Source organism: Rhinoderma darwinii, chromosome 5, assembly GCF_050947455.1.
Source record: "Rhinoderma darwinii isolate aRhiDar2 chromosome 5, aRhiDar2.hap1, whole genome shotgun sequence".
In the NCBI taxonomy this organism is placed as follows: domain Eukaryota; kingdom Metazoa; phylum Chordata; class Amphibia; order Anura; family Rhinodermatidae; genus Rhinoderma; species Rhinoderma darwinii.
Genome location: NC_134691.1, coordinates 14,118,263 through 14,140,522, shown reverse-complemented (window position 1 = coordinate 14,140,522; position 22,260 = coordinate 14,118,263). Strand labels below are relative to the sequence as shown.

The 22,260-nt window shown below is 43.0% G+C and overlaps 2 protein-coding genes across 2 annotated transcripts in view; one reads left to right on the top strand and one right to left on the bottom strand.

Annotated features, from left to right (window-relative positions):
- The window catches only part of TG (thyroglobulin), a 224,689-nt gene that overhangs the window by 140,107 nt on the left and 62,322 nt on the right, over positions 1–22,260 (top strand). The window lies entirely within an intron of this gene.
- SLA (Src like adaptor) overlaps positions 1–22,260 on the bottom strand; it is a 60,038-nt gene that overhangs the window by 9,978 nt on the left and 27,800 nt on the right. Inside the window, exons 4-6 of the mRNA XM_075825709.1 lie at positions 16,141–16,227; positions 14,621–14,724; positions 5,591–5,722 (exon numbers count right to left, since the gene is read on the bottom strand). Coding sequence (XP_075681824.1) covers positions 5,591–5,722; positions 14,621–14,724; positions 16,141–16,227 — 323 coding nt within the window. The remainder of the gene's footprint in view (positions 1–5,590; positions 5,723–14,620; positions 14,725–16,140; positions 16,228–22,260) is intronic.

Below are 22,260 nucleotides of genomic sequence, written 5' to 3'. Positions count from 1 at the left end.
TATATTCTTGTATATAGGGGCAGTATTATAGTATTTATATTCTTGTATATAGGGGCAGTATTATAGTAGTTATATTCTTGTATATAGGGGGCAGTATTAGAGTAATTATATTCTTGTATATAGGGGGCAGTATTATAGTAGTTATATTCTTGTATATAGGGGGCAGTATTATAGTAGTTATATTCTTGTATATAGGAACAGTATTATAGTAGTAATATTCTTGTATATAGGAGAAGTATTATAGTAGTTATATTCTTGTATATAGGAGCAGTGTTATAGTAGTTATATTCTTGTATATAGGGCACAGTATAATAGTAGTTAAATTCTTGTACATAGGGGCAGTATTATAGTAGTTATATTCTTGTATATAGGGGGCAGTATTATAGTAGTTATATTCTTGTACATAGGGTCAGTATTATAGTAGTTATATTCTTGTATATAGGAGCAGTATTATAGTAGTTATATTCCTGTATATAGGGGCAGTATTATAGTAGTTATATTCTTGTATATAGGGGGCAGTATTATAGTAGTTCTATTCTTGTATATAGGAGCAGTATTATAGTAGTTATATTCTTGTATATAGGAGCAGTATTATAGTAGTTATATTCTTGTATATAGGGGGCAGTATTATAGTAGTTATATTCTTGTATATAGGGGGCAGTATTATAGTAGTTATATTCTTGTATATAGGGATCAGTATTATAGTAGTAATATTCTTGTATATAGGAGGCAGTATTATAGTAGTTATATTCTTGTATATAGGGGGCAGTATTATAGTAGTAATATTCTTGTACATAGGGGCAGTATTATAGTAGTTATATTCTTGTATATAGGGGGCAGTATTATAGTAGTTATATTCTTGTATATAGGAGGCAGTATTATAGTAGTTATATTCTTGTATATAGGGATCAGTATTATAGTAGTTATATTCTGGTATTTAGGGGGCAGTATTATAGTAGTTATATTCTTGTACATAGGGGGCAGTATTATAGTAGTTATATTCTTGTATATAGGGGGCAGTATTATAGTAGTTATATTCTTGTATATAGGGATCAGTATTATAGTAGTAATATTCTTGTATATAGGGGGCAGTATTATAGTAGTTATATTCTTGTATATAGGGGGCAGTATTATAGTAGTTATATTCTTGTATATACGGGCAGTATTATAGTAGTTATATTCTTGTATATAGGAGCAGTATTATAGTAGTTATATTCTTGTATACAGGAGCAGTATTATAGTAGTTATATTCTTGTATATAGAGGGCAGTATTATAGTAGTTATATTCTTGTATATAGGAGGCAGTATTATAGTAGTTATATTTTTGTATATAGGAACAGTATTATAGTAGTAATATTCTTGTATATTGGAGAAGTATTATAGTAGTTATATTCTTGTATATAGGAGCAGTGTTATAGTAGTTATATTCTTGTATATAGGGGGCAGTATTATAGTAGTTATATTCTTGTATATAGGGGGCAGTATTATAGTAGTTATATTCTTGTATATAGGGGGCAGTATTATAGTAGTTATATTCTTGTATATAGGGGGCAGTATTATAGTAGTTATATTCTTGTATATAGGAACAGTATTATAGTAGTAATATTCTTGTATATAGGAGAAGTATTATAGTAGTTATATTCTTGTATATAGGAGCAGTGTTATAGTAGTTATATTCTTGTATATAGGGGCAGTATTATAGTAGTTATATACTTGCATATAGGGGGCAGTATTATAGTAGTTATATTCTTGTACATAGGGAGAGTATTATAGTAGTTATATTCTTGTATATAGGGGGCAGTATTATAGTAGTTATATTCTTGTATATAGGAACAGTATTATAGTAGTAATATTCTTGTATATAGGAGAAGTATTATAGTAGTTATATTCTTGTATATAGGAGCAGTGTTATAGTAGTTATATTCTTGTATATAGGGGGCAGTATTATAGTAGTTATATTCTTGTATATAGGGGGCAGTATTAGAGTAATTATATTCTTGTATATAGGGGGCAGTATTATAGTAGTTATATTCTTGTACATAGGGGGCAGTATTATAGTATTTATATTCTTGTATATAGGGGCAGTATTATAGTATTTATATTCTTGTATATAGGGGCAGTATTATAGTAGTTATATTCTTGTATATAGGGGGCAGTATTAGAGTAATTATATTCTTGTATATAGGGGGCAGTATTATAGTAGTTATATTCTTGTATATAGGGGGCAGTATTATAGTAGTTATATTCTTGTATATAGGAACAGTATTATAGTAGTAATATTCTTGTATATAGGAGAAGTATTATAGTAGTTATATTCTTGTATATAGGAGCAGTGTTATAGTAGTTATATTCTTGTATATAGGGCACAGTATAATAGTAGTTAAATTCTTGTACATAGGGGCAGTATTATAGTAGTTATATTCTTGTATATAGGGGGCAGTATTATAGTAGTTATATTCTTGTACATAGGGTCAGTATTATAGTAGTTATATTCTTGTATATAGGAGCAGTATTATAGTAGTTATATTCCTGTATATAGGGGCAGTATTATAGTAGTTATATTCTTGTATATAGGGGGCAGTATTATAGTAGTTCTATTCTTGTATATAGGAGCAGTATTATAGTAGTTATATTCTTGTATATAGGAGCAGTATTATAGTAGTTATATTCTTGTATATAGGGGGCAGTATTATAGTAGTTATATTCTTGTATATAGGGGGCAGTATTATAGTAGTTATATTCTTGTATATAGGGATCAGTATTATAGTAGTAATATTCTTGTATATAGGAGGCAGTATTATAGTAGTTATATTCTTGTATATAGGGGGCAGTATTATAGTAGTAATATTCTTGTACATAGGGGCAGTATTATAGTAGTTATATTCTTGTATATAGGGGGCAGTATTATAGTAGTTATATTCTTGTATATAGGAGGCAGTATTATAGTAGTTATATTCTTGTATATAGGGATCAGTATTATAGTAGTTATATTCTGGTATTTAGGGGGCAGTATTATAGTAGTTATATTCTTGTACATAGGGGGCAGTATTATAGTAGTTATATTCTTGTATATAGGGGGCAGTATTATAGTAGTTATATTCTTGTATATAGGGATCAGTATTATAGTAGTAATATTCTTGTATATAGGGGGCAGTATTATAGTAGTTATATTCTTGTATATAGGGGGCAGTATTATAGTAGTTATATTCTTGTATATACGGGCAGTATTATAGTAGTTATATTCTTGTATATAGGAGCAGTATTATAGTAGTTATATTCTTGTATACAGGAGCAGTATTATAGTAGTTATATTCTTGTATATAGAGGGCAGTATTATAGTAGTTATATTCTTGTATATAGGAGGCAGTATTATAGTAGTTATATTTTTGTATATAGGAACAGTATTATAGTAGTAATATTCTTGTATATTGGAGAAGTATTATAGTAGTTATATTCTTGTATATAGGAGCAGTGTTATAGTAGTTATATTCTTGTATATAGGGGGCAGTATTATAGTAGTTATATTCTTGTATATAGGGGGCAGTATTATAGTAGTTATATTCTTGTATATAGGGGGCAGTATTATAGTAGTTATATTCTTGTATATAGGGGGCAGTATTATAGTAGTTATATTCTTGTATATAGGAACAGTATTATAGTAGTAATATTCTTGTATATAGGAGAAGTATTATAGTAGTTATATTCTTGTATATAGGAGCAGTGTTATAGTAGTTATATTCTTGTATATAGGGGCAGTATTATAGTAGTTATATACTTGCATATAGGGGGCAGTATTATAGTAGTTATATTCTTGTACATAGGGAGAGTATTATAGTAGTTATATTCTTGTATATAGGGGGCAGTATTATAGTAGTTATATTCTTGTATATAGGAACAGTATTATAGTAGTAATATTCTTGTATATAGGAGAAGTATTATAGTAGTTATATTCTTGTATATAGGAGCAGTGTTATAGTAGTTATATTCTTGTATATAGGGGGCAGTATTATAGTAGTTATATTCTTGTATATAGGGGGCAGTATTAGAGTAATTATATTCTTGTATATAGGGGGCAGTATTATAGTAGTTATATTCTTGTACATAGGGGGCAGTATTATAGTATTTATATTCTTGTATATAGGGGCAGTATTATAGTATTTATATTCTTGTATATAGGGGCAGTATTATAGTAGTTATATTCTTGTATATAGGGGGCAGTATTAGAGTAATTATATTCTTGTATATAGGGGGCAGTATTATAGTAGTTATATTCTTGTATATAGGGGGCAGTATTATAGTAGTTATATTCTTGTATATAGGAACAGTATTATAGTAGTAATATTCTTGTATATAGGAGAAGTATTATAGTAGTTATATTCTTGTATATAGGAGCAGTGTTATAGTAGTTATATTCTTGTATATAGGGCACAGTATAATAGTAGTTAAATTCTTGTACATAGGGGCAGTATTATAGTAGTTATATTCTTGTATATAGGGGGCAGTATTATAGTAGTTATATTCTTGTACATAGGGTCAGTATTATAGTAGTTATATTCTTGTATATAGGAGCAGTATTATAGTAGTTATATTCCTGTATATAGGGGCAGTATTATAGTAGTTATATTCTTGTATATAGGGGGCAGTATTATAGTAGTTCTATTCTTGTATATAGGAGCAGTATTATAGTAGTTATATTCTTGTATATAGGAGCAGTATTATAGTAGTTATATTCTTGTATATAGGGGGCAGTATTATAGTAGTTATATTCTTGTATATAGGGGGCAGTATTATAGTAGTTATATTCTTGTATATAGGGATCAGTATTATAGTAGTAATATTCTTGTATATAGGAGGCAGTATTATAGTAGTTATATTCTTGTATATAGGGGGCAGTATTATAGTAGTAATATTCTTGTACATAGGGGCAGTATTATAGTAGTTATATTCTTGTATATAGGGGGCAGTATTATAGTAGTTATATTCTTGTATATAGGAGGCAGTATTATAGTAGTTATATTCTTGTATATAGGGATCAGTATTATAGTAGTTATATTCTGGTATTTAGGGGGCAGTATTATAGTAGTTATATTCTTGTACATAGGGGGCAGTATTATAGTAGTTATATTCTTGTATATAGGGGGCAGTATTATAGTAGTTATATTCTTGTATATAGGGATCAGTATTATAGTAGTAATATTCTTGTATATAGGGGGCAGTATTATAGTAGTTATATTCTTGTATATAGGGGGCAGTATTATAGTAGTTATATTCTTGTATATACGGGCAGTATTATAGTAGTTATATTCTTGTATATAGGAGCAGTATTATAGTAGTTATATTCTTGTATACAGGAGCAGTATTATAGTAGTTATATTCTTGTATATAGAGGGCAGTATTATAGTAGTTATATTCTTGTATATAGGAGCAGTATTATAGTAGCTATATTCTTGTATATAGGGGGCAGTATTATAGTAGTAATATTCTTGTATATAGGGGCAGTAGTATAGTAGTTATATTCCTTAGTAACATTAGTCTGTAATCATACAAAATATTATTTAGGTTCTATAAATTATTGTATAGTACTGCTTACCTGAATAGTGATTAACAAGATGCTCCAGACACTGGAAGGTCAGCCTTGCAGAAATATAATACCAGTTGTTCGGTAAACGGAAGATTCTATAATGTTTTATTTGTCTGTGCTTGACAGATAATGAATAGGAGCCTGTAAATATGAGAAATTTAAAATAAATGAAATCTGTATCTCATAAAAATCACATATCAGTGACCACACAGTATTGACTTCTACAGCAGTAGTGTTACTATAAGGGCATGCCCAGACGTGGCGGAGTTCTGCATACACTGTCCGCATCTGCGTTGCAAATTCTGTTGCGGCTCTGCCTAAAATGTGCAGTAAATTGATGCGGACTGGCCGCTGCGTATTGAGGTGAAAGTACTTCCCTTCTCTCTATCAGTGCAGGATAGAGAGAAGGGACAGCCCTTTCCCTAGTGAAAGTAAAATAAATTCATACTTACCGGCCGTTGTCTTGGTGACGCGTCCCTCTCTTGACATCTGGCCCCACCTCCCTGGATGACGCGGCAGTCCATGTGACCGCTGCAGCCTGTGATTGGCCTGTGATTGGCTGCAGCTTGGCCTGTGATTGGCTGCAGCCGTCACTTGGACTGAAACGTCATCCTGGGAAGCCGGACTGGAGGAAGAAGCAGGGAGTTCTCGGTAAGTATGAACTTCTATTTTTTTCACAGGTTGCTGTATATTGGGATCGGTAGTCACTGTCCAGGGTGCAGAAACAGTAACTGCCGATCGCTTAACTCTTTCAGCACCCTGGACAGTGACTATTTACTGACGTCTCCTAGCAACGCTCCCGTAATTACGGGTGCACACACGTAGTCACCCGTAATTACGGGAGCCCCATTGACTTCCTCAGTCTGGCTGTAGACCTAGAAATACATAGGTCCAGCCAGAATAAAAAAATGTCAAGTTAAAAAACCAATACGCTCCGCAGCACACATAACATGTACATGACATCTGCGGACTTAATTGCGGAATTTTGACTCTCCATTGAAGTCAATGGAGAAATTCCGCAATGAGTCCGCAACCAGTCCGCCACTGGTCCGCAACATCCATTGTATGCTGCGGACACCAAATTCCGCACCGCAGCCTATGCTCCGCAGCGGAATTGTCCGCAACGTGTAAACGAACCCAACTAAAAAGATGTGGAAGGCAATGGAGAAACGGGTACGCTGCGGATTTCCGCTGCGGACTGTCCGCAGCGGAATTCCAGAGCAATTCCGCCACGTCTGGTCATGCCCTTATACAATTTAACTATCTGCTTTTCTACCTCTCCATAGTCAGAGATTAGCACGGTGCAACATTTGGGCAGAAGGGACTTTTGACTCATTTACCATGAGATTTGTTGTCATGCCAGTGCAGCGCCAGGAATCCATTGTGCCATGATACCTCAGTGCAGGGGCATATATAGAAGAGAGGGGGCGCTAATGAAACCGTCATTAAGGTTCCCCATTCTAGTGTATATGTTCAACTACTTCCTTTTCATCCCTTGGTTATGGGTAGCCCAACCACTTTTTGCATCCCCTCTCTTTATAACTCACCCTATAGCGCCTGAGACTTTGCTCACTCTTCGCCGAGTTCACACGTAGCGTAAATACTGCGGATTTTCCGCAACGGAATTTGTTGCAGAAAATCCGCAGCATAATACAGTAGCAGCAAAGTGGATGAGATGTGAAAAAGTCCCCTCCACACACTGTTTCAATACTTAGCGGAAAAACGCTCAGAAATCGACATGCAGTGCGGAATATTATTCTGCAGCATGTCAATTGTATTTTCGTAAACGCTGCTTATTTGTTGTGGGTTTTCCACATTGAATTCATTGGGGAAGTAAATCCCGCAACAAATAGCAGATGTTGCGTTTTTTTGTGGTGGGTTCGCAGCGATCCCGCCGCAAAAAGCGCAATTCTGTAAAAAAAACCAAAAGTCTGATACTTACCCAGAATTCTGTGTTCCTTCCTCCAGCGTGGCCTCCTGGGATGACGTTTCATCCCATGTGACCGCTGCAGCGGTCTCCTAAGTGCTGCCGTTTTTTGCAGCGGACATTCTGGGCGAAGACTGCATCACATGACTGGCCTAAGTAGAGTCATGCCATGTTTTACCTAATGAACCTGTTCCCCTTTTTCCTGCCCATCTCCCAATAACGACACGTGACAACCGAGGTTGGATATGAAATTGGCCACAGCAGCCGTTTATTTATTTACATTATTTAAATGCAATTTAATCCGAAACATTCGGATAACTCCACTTCCAATTCACATGACCCAACATGGGTCAGAATCAGAATTAACCATAAACATATTTTAATACTTTAACAGAGCAGGGGAAGTCCTTGAAGCCATTTTAAAACCGAATCTCTTTTCCTTTTTAAATTAGCCATCTGCAAACCGCCACCAAACTCTTTACCTCCAGCCGTAAACCAGCTCGGAAGCACCGCTCACCTCTGCAGATGGCTCCAACCACCAGAAGACCACTTCAAAGGGATAACACCCGATGAAGTCTTCAAATGATATACTTTCCACCAGAAGACCACTTCAAAGGGGTAACACCCTATGAAGTCTTCAAATGAACCGTTTTGGGGGACGCATACCCCCGATGCGACCCCCCCACCATTTTGTACTGACCAACCTCAAGGACTCCCCCCGCCAGCTGCCATGACATCCGAACCTGCTCAAAAGAAAATGAGAAACACAAGTTATGAAATTATACAGCATAAATCAATAACAAAACATAACACCCCGATCCCCAGGCCAACCCCTACTTAAGGGCGGGAGGGTGGGAGCTCAGCTAACTACCTGTTGTTCCTCCCGCTGCTTCCGGCTCAATGCCGAAACAGCGGGAAGAACAGACAACTCCCCCCCGTCCCCTCCCCTCTCCCAACTACCTCATCCCCTATTGGTTCTCTTCCCTCCTATGGCAGTCATGGAGGCTTCCCCTTAAGCCCTCCGTGCTGCCGTCCAGCCTCTTCTTGACTGGCCTAAGTAGAGTCATGCCATGTTTTACCTAATGAACCTGTTCCCCTTTTTCCTGCCCATCTCCCAATAACGACACGTGACAACCGAGGTTGGATATGAAATTGGCCACAGCAGCCGTTTATTTATTTACATTATTTAAATGCAATTTAATCCGAAACATTCGGATAACTCCACTTCCAATTCACATGACCCAACATGGGTCAGAATCAGAATTAACCATAAACATATTTTAATACTTTAACAGAGCAGGGGAAGTCCTTGAAGCCATTTTAAAACCGAATCTCTTTTCCTTTTTAAATTAGCCATCTGCAAACCACCACCAAACTCTTTACCTCCAGCCGTAAACCAGCTCGGAAGCACCGCTCACCTCTGCAGATGGCTCCAACCACCAGAAGACCACTTCAAAGGGATAACACCCGATGAAGTCTTCAAATGATATACTTTCCACCAGAAGACCACTTCAAAGGGGTAACACCCTATGAAGTCTTCAAATGAACCGTTTTGGGGGACGCATACCCCCGATGCGACCCCCCCACCATTTTGTACTGACCAACCTCAAGGACTCCCCCCGCCACAGCGAAACAGGCCTTGACTACCTTAAGCCTGTGGGTTCCTCCACACCACCACCGCCCTCTCAATTCCTTCTGCTAAGGCCAAGCTCCACAGATCAATTCCAACCTCGGTCAAATGCACCCCATCACTACGCCAATAGTTCCCAACCCCGGACTCCAGATCCCTGTGACGAACAGAAATGCCCCCATTCTTAGCAACGAATCGTGACACCGCCCGATTCACCTTAATGCGGGCCTTGTTGACCCTTTCCACCGACCGTGCCAGGCGCCAAGCCTTCCTCGGAACTATGTCCGACCAAACAATCATCAAGGACGGATGAGACGCCCACAAACACAGCAAATCATGCTTTATATCCCGCACTAGCTCACGAAAGGGGCGTACCCCTAGATCATTCCCCCCAACATGTAACACCAAAACCTCCGGGACTCTATCCAGGCGAGCATATGTTTGAAACTCGGCCAATACCCGGCTCCATAACATACCTCGAAATCCCAACCAATGTAACACCGCATCCTGACACGGAATGCGAAGCTGGCGGCCATCAGGGCGCACATCCGCCCGCAGTGCCCCCCAGTGCACAAAAGAATGTCCTAACAGCCAGACCAAACATGGGCGATGATCTGAAAGAAAGGCCAAGAAACTCACATATCATCAGAAACAACATACAAATTATAACAAATGAGGGCGCACGTAAGACCTAAACCTATTGGACTCCCAGCGGCCAATCCGCCGCACGCCCTCATCATCCAATCCCCAACGCCCAGCTTCCGTAGCCGCGCCAATTCTGAACGAGTGAGACGAGTAGCACCCGTCCCCCACCCCAACCACAGCCAAGCATTTTTTGAATATTGCATCAAATTGATACTTAGACAAAAACGCGCCATTCTCATGACGGAGCAATGGCGCCTCCGGCACCCCTCCCCCCGGCCTGAACGCACCCATGCAAGCGACCGGACACATCATTGAACCAGGGAGAGCAAACAACACTATCCGCTTACCGCGACCCAACTGATCAGTCTTAGACCGCCGCACCAACAACTCAAGTCTATCCCGATAGAGACCAACATCCGCCTGTCGCAACCCCCCAGCCTTAGCCTTACTAGGAGAGACCAACTCCCCTATTCGGAGCGCCCCAAAAAACGCAAGGGAAAAAGCCAACCTAAACAACTCTACCTCATAAGGTGACTTGCAAACCGCCCCCAGCGATGCGCCCAGTGAACCAAGGAGGGCAAAAGACACCGGTTGCCTCTGATCCGCTTCCGCCCTGCCTCTCCGCAATCCTTTCAACTCCTGCTTCACTAGAAAATGCTTGGATACATCATGGAAACCCCGTAATTTGAGACCGAACGCCAGACCTGCCACGAAACGATTTACCTTAGCCAGCGAAAACCCCGCCTCCCAAGCATCACCCAACCAATACAACAATGCCACCAACCTGTCTTGCTCCGTACGTACGTTGCCCAATACTCTTACCCACTCCTCCCATTGCTGCCAACAAGCCGCATAAGCGTTCCAAGTCGCCTTAGCCAGCGACCGCTCAATCAACCCTTCCACGGGACCGAAACCAGCTCCCAGAGATGTTCCGGGCACGCCAAGCCGGACGCATCCGCTCCCGGTGCCAATTGACGAAAGCGATCCCACTGTGAGCGAGAAAGAGCATCAGCAATACAGTTGGACACCCCTGGCACATGCACCGCCACCACCCATGCGTTCAACGACAAGCACAACAACACTAGATGACGCAGCACCTGAACCACCGGTGGAGATGATGCCTATAAGTTGTTAATTGCTAACACCACTCCCATGTTATCACAATGAAAACGAACCTTTTTATCCCTGAGCCTGTCCCCCCAAATGGTCGCTGCAACCACGATGGGAAACAGCTCGAGCAGGGCCAGATTTCGTGTCAGCCCACTGCTCACCCAGCTGTCCGGCCAGCTCCCCGCACACCATTGACCCCCCGCATACGCGCCAAAACCCCCGGACCCTGCCGCATCCGTAAACAACTCCACGTCACTCATTTCTTGCACCGGGGACATCCACAACGATCTACCATTATACTGCCCAAGGAACTCATCCCATACCTGCAGGTCTGCCTTGTGTTCCCCATCAAGCCTCACAAAATGATGGGAAGCCCTGATACCCGCCGTCGCTGCCGCCAAGCGCCTACTAAAAATCCTGCCCATTGGCATAATCCTACAGGCAAAGTTCAACTTCCCCAGCAGCGACTGGAGTTCGCGCAACGTAATCTTTTTCAGTTGGCAGGCCCGCCTCACCTCCTGCCTCAATGGACGTAATTTATCCTCAGGCAGCCTGCACTCCATAGCGACTGAATCAATCGCGATCCCTAAAAAACAGATGGTGGAAACTGGGCCCTCAGTTTTTTCCGGTGCCAACGGAATCCCGAAATCCCCCGCAACCTTCTGCAAGCAATACAATAGGTTACCTACCACACACCGCAGAACCGCCAGGGCCAACACACAAAAAGTCATCCAGATAGTGTATCAACGAGTCCACCCCCGCTACACCCTTCGTCACCCATTCCACGAAACTACTAAACGCCTCAAAGTATGCGCATGAAAGAGAACACCCCATTGGAAGACACCTGTCGACGTAAAACCCCCCGTTCCAGAAGCAACCCAACAACCGTTGGCTTTCTGGATGTACAGGCAGCAAACGAAAAGCCGCCTCAATGTCTGTTTTTGCCAGCAACGCCCCTTGTCCCGCCTCTCGCACCAACGCCACCGCTCTGTCAAATGACGTGTACACCACCGAGCATAAATCATGATCAATCCCCTCATTAACCGATGCTCCCCTGGGAAACGACAAATGGTGAATCAAACGGAATTTATTTGGCTCCCGTTTCGGCACGATTCCCAAGGGGGATACAACCAAATCCCCAACCGGAGGCTCGACAAAAGGACCGGCCATGCGCCCCAACGAAACTTCTTTCAACAATTTTTCTGAAACCGCCGACGAGTGCAAATAAGCCGACTTAAGATTACGCCGCGTAACCGGCACCTCATACGGAGGAGGGGGAATAACAAAACCAAACGAAAACCCCTCCCAAATTAACTTGGCCGCAGCCCTATCCGGATATTCAGCTAGATACAATGCCATTCTTTCCACCCTCACTGGGGACCGACCCTTGACCAGCGGAGGATGAATGAGGACCTGACCGTTTCCCTTTTCGCATACATATTGCGGCCCCATGAGAGGACCCGTTACACTCCGAACAGACATGTTTAAATTTGCATGCGGCCCCGAACTTACACTGGCCCTCATTGAACTGCCAGCAGAAACCCAGCTTTGAAGCTGAACCCTGTCCGGACTGACCCGACTGACCTCCTTGGCCAACGCTCCCGGGAAAGGACTGCTTAACTGGGGCCGTAACCCTTAACCACAGCGCAATATCTTTTTGATCCCACCGGATCGCCGGCCGAACCGCTTTTCGCTGCCGAAATTGCTCATCATACCTCAACCACGCCTGCCCACCATACGCCCTATACGCCTCTCCAATAGCATCGAAATAACAGAACAACGCCAAGCAGTTTTCCGGCGCCTTCTCCCCGATCACGCTCGCCAGAATAGCGAAAGCTTGCGACCAGTTCACGAACGTCTGCGGAATAAGCCTATACCGCCGGCGTTCCTCCTCCTCTTTTTTACTCTCGTCCCGCTTGCTTTTATCCAAATTGAACTTTGCAAGCGGCAGAAGAGTAAATATCTCCACATATTCATCATTCCAAATACGGTCCCTCACTTCCTGCTTCAAATGAGCACCTAACGGACCTTCAAAACAGACATACACCTCCCCCCGTGCGCGATCATCAAGCCTAATTCTAACCCCATCCTTCTGCGCCTCAGTTTGAACCGACACCGCTACCGCTTCTCTTGACACCCCCGCAACATTACTACCCACGGACCGCGGCAATACATCACGCTGACCTTCCCATACCACCGCCGGGGACACTACAGGAACTACAGGGGCCGCTGCCCTATCTAAACGCCCCACTAACTCGCGCAAACAGCCCACCAAATCAGCTAAGCCATCGCGCCCGACTACACCACTATCAACAGCCGCAACTTCCGCGCTTGCTAACCCCCCCTCACAACCCGACATGAAAATTGCTGGATACGGTAACGTTGGAGTTACACACTCACCGGGCTGCCCAGGCGCTGTATTCCCGCCAGCCGGACAATCCTGACCGCGCTGCGTCTCATCCAGCTCTCCATCTTCCAAATCTTCTCTTGTTGCTGACTGGTTCTCACACCGACATTTACGACATGGAGACCCCGACATGCTGACCGAAGGGCCGGCCACCTGCCGCCCGACTGTAGGGATCCAAACCTCCGACCGAACTTGTTGCCTCGACGTCGGCGTTGATCTTGTCGTCCTCCCCGATGATCTCGAAGCAGCCTGCCCCCTGGCCGGTACATCACCATGCGGGGCGGCCGTGGATTGCACACTGCATACTGTGGCTGAAGGCGGGGGTGTAATCGGGAGCCCGGCCTGCGGCTCCCTGTTAGCCGCCAAGCCCCGTCGCGGCTGGGGATTCCTGCCAGGACGCAGGCCCTGAGAAGAGGCGCCCATCCCCACAACCTGGCCTGCAGCGTCCTTAGAAGGGCTCCCCCTGCGACGCCGAGCCCGCGGGGCCATGTCTGGGCTCAAACGCTCTGGTGGACGGGACCGCCGAGAGCGGCGTGGTGACCTGGCCTGAGCCACCGCTCCCGACGACGCCACCTGCTTTATTATAGCAGGGGCCGCGGGGATTATCTCTCCCCCTGCTGTGGTGACATTACCGTCCGTTAAAAGAGTGGGGGAAGGGGGCGCCTCCCTGCCGGATGCCGACAAAGAGCGCGACGGGCCTGCCTGAGGGATCCGGGCCAGCCGCCCTGCAACTGTTTCCTCCAACCAGCCCGGATCATGAAACGCCGCTGCAGCCTGCAGCTGCTCAAGCAATGCGGCCGGGGAAGCCATTCTAACACTGCCACGGGAGGTAAGAAAACTAACAGTGGGAGCTCAGCTAACTACCTGTTGTTCCTCCCGCTGCTTCCGGCTCAATGCCGAAACAGCGGGAAGAACAGACAACTCCCCCCCGTCCCCTCCCCTCTCCCAACTACCTCATCCCCTATTGGTTCTCTTCCCTCCTATGGCAGTCATGGAGGCTTCCCCTTAAGCCCTCCGTGCTGCCGTCCAGCCTCTTCTGTCTGGTGCAGTTTTTCGCCCGAAGTGCCCTGCGGCGCACAGGGCGGATACGCTGCGTGGTTTTACGCAGCATATCTGTCCCGTGTGAACTCCGCCTTCAGCTGAAGTTGTCTCCTTTTCTTAAAGAGCCAGGCTTTTATCGCTTCATTAGAGAGGATATTTTTACATTTTCCTCCTTAATATAGATTAATTTGGGAGAGGTTTTACATTTTGGTCTTTTATGAGGTTTCCTAGGAAGTGATTGGAACCCTTTAAATCCTAAATACATCTCTGGCATTTTACCTTTTTTTGTTTCGCTTTGTCTGATCATGAACGAGCCGGTCTTCATTTCCGGGAGCTGCAATAGTTGTTCAGACTTCTCCCTTCCTACTCCATCAAAAAGCCACCTAGAATGGGAGGACATGAACGGATTGCACAATGGCTCTTATAGATAGATTTGACTGTGCGGGAGCTCATCGTATACAGACTTTCTATTGAGTTGTATACTAGCTGTGTAAATCAATATGCAGTTAGCTCCCCCTAGTGGCGGCTGCATATAGCCAGAATTCTATGGTGTAAAGCAGGGGATTTGGAGCTTTGTGTAAAATATAACTCCAACCCCTGTAATTTATGTTTTGAAATTATGGTTGAAATGTTGGGGTTGGAGCTCATTCTGTGATTTTTTTTTTATACACTACTGCTGGGATAAAATGCCAAGAATCCCTTGAAGTAAACTCCAGTGGGTAAGGATTCTTCAGGGTAGGAAAGCCGGACATTTACCTTTTTTCTTTCCCTTAGATTGATATTTACAGGGGGAGCACTGTCTATAGGGAATTTCACAGATAACTGCATCAAAAAGTTTTTTTTTATCCTCTATATTGTCCTTTAAAGGGGTCCTATATATTGTATGGTAAGGCTGGATTCACACGAGCATGTTCGGTCCGTAAAGGACGGAACGTATTTCGGCCGCAAGTCCCGGACCGAACACACTGCAGGGAGCCGGGCTCCTAGCATCATAGTTATGTACGACGCCAGGAGTAATCATGTTTTCAGTAAGGGACAGTAGTTCCACGGAGAGGCAGGGACTCCTAGCGTCGTACATAACTATGATGCTAGGAGCCCGGCTCCCTGCGAGTTGTTAAAAAAAGTCTGAAAAACAGGAGCTGTTTTCGCCTGAAAACAGCTCCGTATTTTCAGACGTTTTTGATCACTACGTGTGAACATACCCTAATAGTGTCCCATGGGCGATAATCGGGACATGGGATGGTGGATATAAGAAGATTCTGCCCAAGGCGGAATCAGGATGAGGTTCATGTGCAAGTTGCACCCCTGTTCTAATACAACTGGCACCCTAGTTGCAACTGGGGTGCAACTTTAGTTGAAGGGAGTAGGGGGCTCTGGTAGGATATGTACCCCTGGAACGCCAACAAGCCCCTCTGCCTTGGCCGGGCTATTTAGATACAGTACAAAAATTGATTCTATGCCTGAGGTGAAGTAAAGTCTGGCTACTGTAAGACCCGTTTTATATCATATATTTGCAAAAACAAGATGTAGTGCAGACAGAAATGTCAGGTGCTCCTCCTCCTCCTCTCTCTTTCATTGTGTTTAAGAGAAACTGCAGCTGCATCCCCCTCATCCCCTTCTCCATGTCTTCTATTTACTGTTTTAAACTAGATGGAGGTTTATGAACATTTACAGATCCTGCAGAGAGGGACTACAGACTGCCTGCAGAAAGATGCCGTTTTCTCCAGATAGAATATATATATATATTTTATAATAGATGTGTTCACTTTAAGAGTTCTTATGACTGGATTTGCACTCACCCATGGTAGACTTTTGCCACACATTTTGCTGGTATATAATTTTCGCGTCCGGTTTTAAGAGAAACTACTCTCCACCATCCACCCTCGCTGTAAGGAAAATAGAAAAACTTTGAAGAAAGTGAGGAAACAGATATCTGCAGAACATTGATATGTAGCTATAAAAAAACATTACAGCATAACTCTACTTGTGAAGATTTAAAACTTTTTAAAGGCAATGTACACCTTTGAAAAAGATTTTTTCTTTTTTTTAATAAAACAGTGTATCAGGGAGTTTGGTGCAACTTTGTAATTACATTTTATTAATAATTATTTGTACTTTTTGAGATACAGCTGCTTTTTATCCTGTATACAGAGCAGCTGTATCTTGCACTAAAACCTGTATCCGTCAGGTCAGTGGGACTGACGGGTTCAGTGACAGCGGGTCCTGCGTGTATCTGACATGCACGTTCAACCTTTTACCCATCACATCTAAGTCAGGTCTCAGCGCTAGATACAGCTGCTCTGTATACAGGATATAAAGCAGTTGTATCTCAAAAAGTAAAAATGTAATTACATTTTATTAAAAACTAAAGTTGCACCAAATGCACATTTTATTTTTTTTCACATTTTTTCCCCCAAAGGTGTACATAACCTTTAAATATGAAAGGGGATGTCCAGTTTAGAAAACCCATTTTCATTCACCATATTGGGAAATTAATTATATAGTTGGGGTGTCCTCTGTTCAGGATCCTGATCAGAGTGGTGAGCGGTTACAATGAGTGTTTCTCGCTCCAGAGGACCTGTCCTGTCCTGTATAACATAGACAGCACATTGATATGAATGGACACTGTGTAATACTTAATTTCCCCTGTGGTGGCGCTGCAGGGTAATTAAACACATACTGACAGGTTATCCCACAGATTACAGCCGATCGCTGGAGGTCACAATAGGTGGACATTTTGTGATTGTCCAAAGTGGAGAACCCTTTTAATTAACTTTGCAAATACTTTATACTGACCTTAAAGGGGTTTTCCCATGAGAGACATTTATGACATATCCACAGGTTTTCTTCTCCAGTCACAGTCAAAGCTACATTAAGAATCTTTCTATATCAGACTATTCTACATAGGTGTATGTAGAGGCAGCCCATGCAGTTGATAAAGAACCTCTGGAGGGCTCAGATTTGTCGAGAAGGGCCCATTTAGATTTTTTTATATGGCGCCCTCTCTTCCGCATTTATGCTCATCCTACTGTATAGTACCCTGTGTAAGTACAAACTCCCACAATGTAAAACAAATACAGACACTGAACCACTTTTAATAAAAGTGAGGACATGCGGTCTTAGGCCTTGTCCACACAGTGCAGATTTACTGCAGATTTTGCATGTTTTATTATAGCCAAAACCACTAACGAAACCTAAACAGCAGAAATATATAAAGAAAAGTCTTAAAGGTCTGTTCTAATGGATTCAATTCTGGTTTTGGCTTAAAAAATGCATGAAAAAAAATCTGCCGCAAATCTGCACTGTGTGAACGAGGCCTAAAAGTTAACGGGAAACTAGCTGAATTCTGAATGCAGCTCTGGTTGTGACTGGAGTATAAGGCATGATGTAAGACCAGACTAGTAAAACAAGCATCCAACTCACTGTCATTTAGTGCAATCATTTGAACGACCCTTTTGCTTAGAATGGATAAGTAGTTTGGCTCAACTTTAGGGGAGATTCACACGAACGTTGCGTTTTTGCGCGCGCAAACAACGCAGCGTTTTGCGAGCGCAAAAACCATTTGACAGCTGCGTGTGTCATGCGTGTCTGATGCGCGGCTGCGTGATTTTCGCGCAGCCGGCATCATAGAGATGAGGCTTGTCAACGCCCGTCACTGTCCAAGGTGCTGAAAGAGCTAAATCTTTCAGCACCCTCGACAGTGAATGCCGAACACAACAGCGAAAAACCTGTAAAAAAAAAAAGATAAAGTTCCTACTTACCGAGAACTTCCCGGCCGTTGCCTTGGTGACGCGTCCTTGGTGACGCGTCCTTGGTGACGCGCCTCTCTTGACATCGGGCCCCACCTCCCTGGATGACGCAGCAGTCCAAGTGACCGCTGCAGCCTGTGATTGGCTGCAGCCTGTGCTTGGCCTGTGATTGGCTGGAGCTGTCACTTGAACTGAAGTGTTATCCCGGGAGGTCGGACTGCAGGAAGGAGACAGGAGTAATCGGTAAGTTAGAACTTCGTTTTTTTTTACAGCTTAATGTATTTTGGGATCGCAAGTCACTGTCCATGGTGCTGAAACAGTTTAACTCTTTCAGCACCATGGACAGTGACTATCTCCTGACGTCGCGTACCGATAATTTTTTTGCCGGGATCGGCCAAAACGAGTTTGGCCGAACCCGGTGAAGTTCGGTACGCTTGTCCCGCTTCGCTCATCGCAAAGACACTCCGTTTGGATGTTCGGAAACAGAAAAGCACGTGGTGCTTTTCGGTTTTCATTCATCCTTTTCACTGCTGTTGCGCGAATCACGCTCGTCCCACGGAAGTGCTTCCGTGTGGTGCGCGTGATTTTCACGCACCCATTGACTTCAATGGGTGCGTGATGCGCGAAATACGCAGAGTTTTTGAACCTGTCGCGCTTTTTGCGCAGCAGACAAACGCTGCGCAAAAAGCACGGACTGTCTGTACTGCCCCATAGACTTGTATTGTCCATGCGTGCCGCGTGAAAACCACGCGGCCCGCACGGACCGAATACACGCTCGTGTGAATCCCCCCTTAGGCTGGGATTCCAGAGCTCGTTTTGATCACAGTTTTGTGGTAATTTTCACGTGCTTCTTAATTTCTGGGAAAACACACTGTAAAAACCGCATGCAATTTACCAGGAATCGCCGAAATTTTGCGAAGCGGTTTTGGGTCATGCGGTTATTACATGTGAAGCACATTGAAGCCATGTGCTTCACCTGTAATAGTTGCTCTGCCAAAAACTGCATTGAAAAACTGCAGTGATACGTGGTAAATCGCATGCGATTTTCATAATGTGTTTTCCCAGCAATTTAGAAACACGTAAAAATCGCAATAAAAACGTGATTAAAATACCCTGTGGAATCCCAGCCTAAAGCTGTTGTATGGGATTTGATGGCTCATTAACGTATGACCTCAGGGACCCCAACTGATCATCAGAAGAAAAGGTCCCGTGGCACTCGCTGGTGCACCAGGCGCTTCAGCACTCAGCGGCCCTTCTTTGTGAGTTTGTGGGGTCTAGTGCTTTATCGTTGAGTTGTTGATACTCAAAGACACTTCACAATAATAACACTTACAGGTGACTAAGACAGATCTAACAGATAAAAAAAATCTCACTTACAGGTGACCAGGGCAGATCTATCAGATAATAATAGCACTTACAGGTTACCGGGGCAGATCTATAAGATAATAATAGCACTTACAGGTGACCTGGTCATATCTAGCAGATAATAATAACACTTAGGCCTCATTTACACGAGCGTGTGCGTTTTGCGCGCGCAAAAAAACGCTGCGTTTTGCGTGCGCAAAAGGCAATTGACAGCTCCGTGTGTCATCCGTGTATGATGCGCGGCTGCGTGATTTCATCATAGAGATGAGGCTAGTCGACGCCCGTCACTGTCCAAGGTGCTGAAAGAGCTAACTGATCGGCAGGAACTCTTTCAGCACCCTCGACAGTGAATGCCGATCACAATATACACCAACCTGTGAATAAAAAAAGACTTTCAAACTTACCATGAACTGCCTGCTTCCTCCAGTCCGGTCTCCCGGCCGTTGCCTTGGTGACGCGTCCCTCTCTTGTCATCCGGCCCCACCTCCCAGGATGACGCGGCAGGCCATGAGACCGCTGCAGCCTGTGATTGGCTGCAGCCTGTGCTTGGCCTGTGATTGGCTGCAGCTGTCACTTGGCCTTAATTGTCATCCCGGGAGGTCGGACTGGAGGAAGGAGCCGGGACTTATCGGTAAGTCCGAACTTCTGTTTTTTTTTACACGTATATGTATATTGTGATCGAAAGTCACTGTCCATGGTGCTGAAACAGTTTAAGTCTTTGAGCACCGTGGGCAGTGACTGTCTCCTGACGTCGCGTACCCGAACATCTTTTGCCGGGTTCGGTCAAAACGAGTTCGGCCGAACCCGGTGAAGTTCGGTGCGCTCATCTCTAATTTGACACTCCGTTTGGATGTTTGTAACCAGAAAAGCACGTGGTGCTTTTCTGTTTACATTCATCCTTTTGACAGCTCTTGCGTGATTTTCGCGCATGCAACGCAGGACCGTCCGTGTGGCATGCGTTGTTTTCACGCACCCATTGAAGTCAATGGGTGCGTGTTGCGTGAAAAACGCAAGAATATAGAACATGTTGTGAGTTTTACGCAACGCACTCACGCAGCGCAAAATTCACGCATCGTCTAAACAGCCCCATAGACTATTATAGGTGCGTACGACACGCGTGAAAAGCACGCGCGTCGCACGCGCGTATAATACGCTCGTGTAAATGAGGCCTTACAGATGACGAGGACAGATCTAGCAGATAATAATAGCACTTACAGGTGACGGGGCAGATCTAGCAGATAATAATAGCACTTACAGATGACCGGAGCAGATCTAGCTGATAATAATAGCACTTACAGATGACCAGGGCAGATCTAGCAGATAATGGTAACACTTACAAGCGACTGGGGCTGATCTAAGAGATAATGATAACACTTACAGATGATCAGGACAGATCTAGCAGATAATAGCATTTACAGGTGACCATGGCAGATCTAGCAGATAATAATAGCACTTACAGGTGATCAGGGCAGATCTAGCAGATAATAATAGCATTTACAGGTGACCGTAGCAGATCTAGCAGATAATAATAACACCTACAGATGACCAGGGCAAATCCAGCAGATAATAATAGCACTTACAGGTGACCAGGGCAAATCCAGCAGATAATAATAGCACTTACAGGTGACCAGGGCAAATCCAGCAGATAATAATAACACTTACAGGTGACCAGGGCGGATTTAACAGATAATAATAACCCTTACATGTGACCAGGGCAGATCTAACAGATAATGATAGCACTTACAGGTTACCAGTGCAGATCTAGTAGATAATAATAACACAGAAGACGAGGGCAGATCTAGCAGATAATAATAGCACTTACAGATTACCGGAGCAGATGTAGCAGATAATAATAACACTTACAGGTGACCAGGGCAGATCTAGCAGATAATAATAGCACTTACAGGTGGCCATGGCAGATCTAGCAGATAATAGCACTTACAGGTGATCAGGGCAGATCTAGCAGATAATAATAGCATTTACAGATGAGCAGGGCAAATCCAGCAGATAATAATAACACTTACAGATGACCAGGGCAGATTTAACAGATAATGATAGCACTTACAGGTGACCAGGGCAGATTTAGTAGATAATAATACCTACAGGTGACCGGAGCAGATCTAGCAGCTAATAGCAGAGCAGAAATTTCATAAACTGACTTGTGGAAAGGTGGCTTCCTATGACAGTGCTACCTGTAAATTCACTGAGCTCTTCAGTGCGACCCATACTACTTCCAAAGTTTGTCTATGGAGGTTGCATGGCTACTTCTTTGCATTAAACTTCTTCTCTGAGCATCAGATTTGCATTCACAACTTTTGAGGTTTTGGTTTTTTTCAGCTACAGGAAAGTAATTTTCCATTGTGTGACTCTGCTGCATTATAAAATAACTCCCCCGCTCTGCACTGTACCTCACTACTGCACATCATATACAGCGTGTGGAAATATATTTTACCTGAAAGGAGCAATACTAATAAATAATATAAGAAGTTACGTTTGCAACATGACAAATTGATATCTTTATCATAACAATAAAACGCATTGAAGAAAATAAGAAAATGCTATAATAACAATGATGATAATAATAGTAATACTACTATTACTACTAATAATAACTACTACAACTAATAATTGTAATAACTAGTACTACAACTAATAGCAATAATACTACTTCTATTAATAGTTGTAATAATAAAATGAAAGAGAACCTGTCCCTTCGCCTGCGTTGTCTGTTTTAGTAATTAAATGTATTCTTTATAAAATAACAATTCTGGGACATATGTTCTTAGTGCTCTAAATTGTGCCGTT